This window comes from Urtica dioica, chromosome 9 (assembly GCF_054948205.1).
Source record: "Urtica dioica subsp. dioica isolate 48M chromosome 9, U.dioica_male_clone48M_v1_H2, whole genome shotgun sequence".
NCBI classification, from domain to species: domain Eukaryota; kingdom Viridiplantae; phylum Streptophyta; class Magnoliopsida; order Rosales; family Urticaceae; genus Urtica; species Urtica dioica.
In genome coordinates, this window is record NC_142764.1 from 9,465,920 (window position 1) to 9,471,935 (window position 6,016).

General features: G+C 36.6%; 1 protein-coding gene across 1 annotated transcript; it reads left to right on the top strand.

Annotated features, from left to right (window-relative positions):
• The first annotated feature begins 3,926 nt into the window (after nucleotides 1-3,926).
• LOC149384851 (tetrahydrocannabinolic acid synthase-like) lies at nucleotides 3,927-5,636 on the top strand. Its single transcript, XM_089626183.1, has one exon. The coding sequence runs from the start codon at nucleotides 3,927-3,929 to the stop codon at nucleotides 5,529-5,531; it is 1,605 nt and encodes a 534-aa protein (XP_089482309.1). The 3' UTR covers nucleotides 5,532-5,636.
• Nucleotides 5,637-6,016: the final 380 nt, after the last annotated feature.

Genomic DNA, 6,016 nt, shown 5'->3' on the forward strand with positions numbered 1-6,016 from the left:
AACTTATCTTTGTTTTTCAACATATTAAGTGGTTTAGACATTTTATTTATGTTTTTGTTATGATGTGTGAAATCATTATGTCTGTTGGGGACTTGAGAATTTGGAGTTTTATCTTATTATGTATGTGTGTTTGAAAATAATTTTGTTATGTGTCTGAAGTATGGATTTTATTTATTATATTCAAAATTATGCAACACTGTTTCCATCAGCATTTCCATATTTTATCGAAATTTCCGTTGGCACCGCAATTTTCGTCGGCACATTTTTGTTTTCAAATTTCCACATTTTTTTCGTCGCAATTTCCATTTTTTGAGGCCATCAGCACGAAATCGACCGTCGGAATTTCAATCCTTGGTTACCGCACAATTTTGAACTAATTTGGTTTCCAAAAAACCAGTTGATTCTTGATTGAGTCAAACATATAAAAACAACTAAATAATGAGAAAGACATAAATACATGCCTTTAATAAGAGGAGAATTCCAAATAAGCGGCTAATTTTTTGAAAACAAAGAAAATACAGATTTTGATAACGTCATTATTATAATTTTTTTTATCATTTAATTTAGTAAATTGTTTTATTTATATAGATTTTCTTAAAAGTAAGGACACTATAGCAAAATATCCAAAATGAAACTATGAAATTTGTTTTAAGCCTACGTTTCACAACTTTTAGGAAAATAGCCAACATGTTTATGTGTCAATAATTAAGGTCTGATTTGCCCTTATTTATCAACAAATTAGTAATTTTCTCTGTCCTACTTTTTTTCCTATACTTTTTTTTACATAAAAACTTCAAAAAAACCATATCTACCTCATATGAACTCGAAATTGAGTGATTCCATATCCTACGTATTCGTGACGCCGAGATCTTCAAAAATAGATCCATTGTGTTTGATGAAAAATCATGTTTAATTAATACCATAGATGTAGAAAAATCTTGTTACTACCTTAAATATGGAAATAACTGGAATTTTTTGAAATTATCAAAAAATAAATGGAAACGTAACTATGATGCATTAAACGTAATTTTTCGTTAAACACAATGGATCTATTTTTGAAGTGCTCGACGCCACGAATTTGTAGGATCTGAAATCACTCAATTTCGAGTTCGTATGAGAAAGATACGAATTTTTGAAGATTTGATGAAAAAAAAAAAAAATTATTTGACAGAAAGTGACGAATTTGTTAATAACTAAGGGCAAATAAGACCTTAATTATTGCCACATAAGTCATTTGGATATTTCCCTAAAAATTGTCAAACATGGGCTAGATCCAAAATCACATGTTTAAAGTGGCCTAATTAGTTACAAATCTCTAAAAGTAATTAAAATAATAATACAATTTAATAAATATAGAAGGACAAAAGAAGAAACACACAATATTGGTGGAATTGAAATATGTGACTATCTTTTGGGATTAAATTTGAAAAGTGATACAATGGGTATTTTTTTTTTTTTTTTTTTTTTTTTAGAGTTCATTAGGTATATGATCATATTTAAGCCATATTTATAGTTTCACATTCCTATATAGTTAACGTTTCGTAAATCTTAAGTAAATATCCAAGTCTATGTATTTACACATGTAAATTGACCTGACAAATGAAGAATGTCATGTCATCTTTATGACTATTTACTCAAAATTTACGAAACGTTGACTATATAGCAATTCGAAACGTTTTAGTTAGCTATTTACCTAATTTTATGGTCTTTTATGGGTCAAAATAACACGACAACAATAACACATATAAAATTCTGCTGACACAATTATTAAATTGGCAACATGTATTAAACATGATTGCAGTAAATAACACGATTTTGTCACATTAAACATAGTTAGGAAACTACTCCACTTTAGTTTCGAAGCCGGGCCACGAAGTCTAAATATTAATTATGAATCATAGTTTTAAATACTTTGTAATTTTATATATATTCCGTGCTTCATATATCATATATGAGAATTGCTGTTTAGCCAAATTTGTATGAACGCCATACTAAATGGTATGTTTTTCTTTAGAAAAATTAGACGAACTAGCCATGTCCAAACGTTTAGATTGCAAAATAACCAACCTTTGAGAAACTTTTGCAGAATAGCCAATATGGGTGAGCTGGCAAATCAGACGTGTTTTTTCTACCTAAACTGACCTTATTTTTTTTAACGTTGATTTTATATAAACTGAAAGAATCAAAATGAAAAAGTCAACCAATGATCCACTTTAAATGCTTGTTTAACAGAATTTCCACGTTTAAATATACACGTTCAGATTTGAAGAGACTTTTCCCTCACGCCCAGCCAAACGCTTGGTCCCGCGCGCGATAGCGCGCCCCATCTCGTGCGCAGCACCGGCCTCGCTCGCCGGCGTCCCAGCGCTGGGCCTATCCTGGTTGGGGGCTCCCTCCTCGGCGATCCCGCGCGTCAATGCCCTGGGCGGGCTCGGCTGCCTGCAGAGCCTGGTCGGCCGCGCCGCCGGCCACGCCGGGTGAGGCCCAGTCGCCCGGAGGAGCATCGCCCGAGCCCACCACCTCGATGAGAAGGGAAGACTTATCTTTATCTCCGGAGAGCGCATTCCCCTTGCCCCCGCCGTGGCCGTCGGCGCCACCGGTGCCGCGCCGTCGTCCACCCAGGTGTTCACGGCCGAGAGGTCGCCTTCACCAATGATCATCACTCGTGTCATGGAAGCACCAAACCCCAAGGTATTGTATCAGGTATTGAACGATTTATAGGTTTTTGTTATCTGTTTTTATGTTTGATATTTGTACAGGAATTAAAGATCTCGTTTTCAATCATGTTAATTTCTGTTAATTCTTGTTAATTGTTGTTGACGATCTGGTGTTGGTCCTTTGTATTTAATCTGTTTGTATCAGTAAATCGCAGACAATAATTTTTTTTGCCTATTTAATTTGATTGCAACGTAAATTAGATGTTAAATTAGAGCTTTGATTGAAGATTTTTTCACTCATTGATTCATGTATGGAACAATTTCAATCATGTTAATTTCTGTTAATTGCTGTTAATTTCTGTTAATATCTGTTAATTTCAATCGCCGTTCTCGCTTCAAATTTTTTTGTTTGACTTTGTTTTTGAATTTTTTCTTGTGCGGTGTAGGTTTGGTTGCGTGTTTGAAAGATAAGCATTTATCACGGTGGATTTGTTAGATATGCATTTATCACGGTGGATCTGTTTTAGTTGGCATTTATTCACGCGATTCCAATTTCATTTATTTCTTTTTTGGACGCGGGAATCTTCCAAATATTTTGATTTGATATTATTTAAATGAAGGGCAAATTTGTATTTTTTACTGTTAATGTGGTATATTTGGCTACACATTAAAAATAAACCAAAAGTTGACTATTTTGACAATTACAACGTTTGACTTTGCTATTTTGCTCGGGCTCTGATTGGATGTGATTTAGTGCAAATGTTATATTAATTCCTTTCTCAATCCAGAAAAAGTGTTCTATAAATATAATTCACGTAATCAAGATTAGTGATATCAATTAAAACTCAATGCTAGTCATTTAACATTATTATTAAAATATGTAATTCAAATGTATATAGATTTTGTAAACAAATAAATTTTTATATACGTTCAAAGTTCAAACACGACATTAATTAAGAATTTCCCACCACTTATCCTAATGCTGTAATGACAATAAATTAATTTTTTATAAGGAATAACAATTTGATGCCAATAGAATATAGAAGTATGAAATATTTAGAAATTAAACCGCTTGTTATGTCAACTCATTCATAGCCACAAGTAGGTAACAGCAGGCAGCCTCTATTCATCCTATGACCCTAACTCTAGGACACTACTAGGGATCGCCAAATTAAACAAATATTTTTAAATATTAAACTGTAACACTGACAGAGTAAAATCCATATAAATATATGGATCATCGCCCTCGTTTAACTCATACTCAAAACCATGAACTACTCAATCTACCTGTGTTTGATTCTTTGGATCACAATTCCAAAGCTCTCTTTCACTCTCTCCAATAATAACCATACTCGTCAGAATTTTCTTCAGTGCCTCTCTTATCAGTTTCGAAACTCCTCCTCCTTAAATGATGATCTCATCTACACTCCAACCGAACCTTCCTATATAACAGTCTTGACTAGCTCCATTAAAAACCAGAGATTTGCTTCTCCGTCTTTCACGAAGCCTGTCGCGATTGTAACGCCAACAAAGCCATCCCACGTCCAAGCCACCGTTTACTGCTCAAAGAAACACGGCGTTGAAATCAGGACCCGAAGCGGCGGCCACGATTTCGAAGGTCTCTCCTATGTTGCCGTTGATAAAAATGCCTCGTTCGTCGTGATCGACCTCATAAAACTCCGTTCCATCAACGTCGACGTGCATAGCCGAACTGCATGGGTTCAAGCGGGAGCAACCATCGGAGAACTTTATTACCGGATTGCCGAGAAAAGCAATGATCTCGGCTTCCCGGCCGGGCTTTGCCACACTGTCGGCGTTGGCGGACACTTCAGCGGTGGAGGCTACGGGATGATGACGCGGAAATACGGCCTCGCAGCCGACAATATTATTGATGCTGAGCTCGTTGACATGAAAGGAAGAGTTCTTCACCGAAGATTCATGGGCGAGGATTTGTTCTGGGCGATACGCGGCGGTGGTGGAGCAAGCTTCGGCATCATTCTCTCGTGGAAAGTCCGGCTTGTTCGTGTTCCCTCAAACGTGACTGTTCTGAGCGTAGTCAAGAACTTGGAGCAGAACGGAACAATGAAGCTCGTTAACCGGTGGCAACACGTTGCCCACAGATTCGATGGCAATTTGACGCTGCTTGTTCGGTTTCAGACAGAGAACACGTCTGCCCCGACGCTACAAGTGACGTTCCTCGGCATGTTCTTAGGACGAGTTGAAAGGCTTATTCCATTGGTTCGAGAGATTTTCCCCGAGTTAGCTTTGGTAACAGAGGACTGCACCGAGATGAGCTGGATCGAGTCCGTCCTCTACTTCGCAGGGTTCCCGAGAGAACAGTCGCCAGAGGCTTTGCTGTCTCGCAACCCACAAATACCACAAGTTCAATTACCCTTCAAGGGAAAATCTGATTACGTTACAGAGCCAATTCCAGAGAAAGCCTTGGAAATCGCGGTGAGAAAGTTATACGATGTGAAGGTTCAAGCGGGGTTCTACCAGTTTTTTCCATACGGTGCTAAAATGAGCGAGATTCCTGACAATCAAATTCCATTCCCTCATCGAAGGGGAAATCTTTACCAAATCTTTTACGTAGTCTTTTGGGGGAGAGAAGAGAATGATGACCAATACCTGCGTTGGCTCAGAAGTGTTTACAGTTACATGGCTCCACATGTGTCTAAGAATCCTAGAGCAGCGTACTTCAATTACAGGGATCTTGATATTGGAAACGGAAGCACAAACTATGCACAAGCAAGTACTTGGGGGACCAAGTATTTCAAGGGAAATTTCAGAAGACTGGCTCGAGTTAAGAATGCGGCGGATCCCACTAATTTCTTCAGGAATGAACAAAGCATTCCACCTCTTCGAATGCAGTGACCGTAATAACGTTTCCATAATAATGAGTTACAGATGTTGTAAGATCATACAAATATCATCTTGTCTGTATTCCATTACCATATGAATAAATGATAAAATAAAGGAGGGAATTTGGTTATAGGTTTTGCACTTATATTTTTCTTGTTATTGAAGGGTTGATCTTGAATTTTTTTTAATATGAAGGTCAATGTGTTATCTCAAAAATAAGCTGGTATCTTGTATGAGCAGCTCTTCTTCCCACGTTTGAATTAATTGATCAATAACCATTTATATAAACTAATTGTTATAGACAAAAGAGATTATTCTTAAACTATGACATCCACGCTAATTTATGATTAAAATCCAATAAGTCTAATTTAATCCAAAACTATGATTACCTTGCATTTTTTGGTACAAAAATACTCTTTATAAAAAAAAATTTCTTTTTATTTTCGTTTTATTTACGCTCTCTCTCTCTCTCTCTCTCTCTCTCTCTCTCTCCTTGT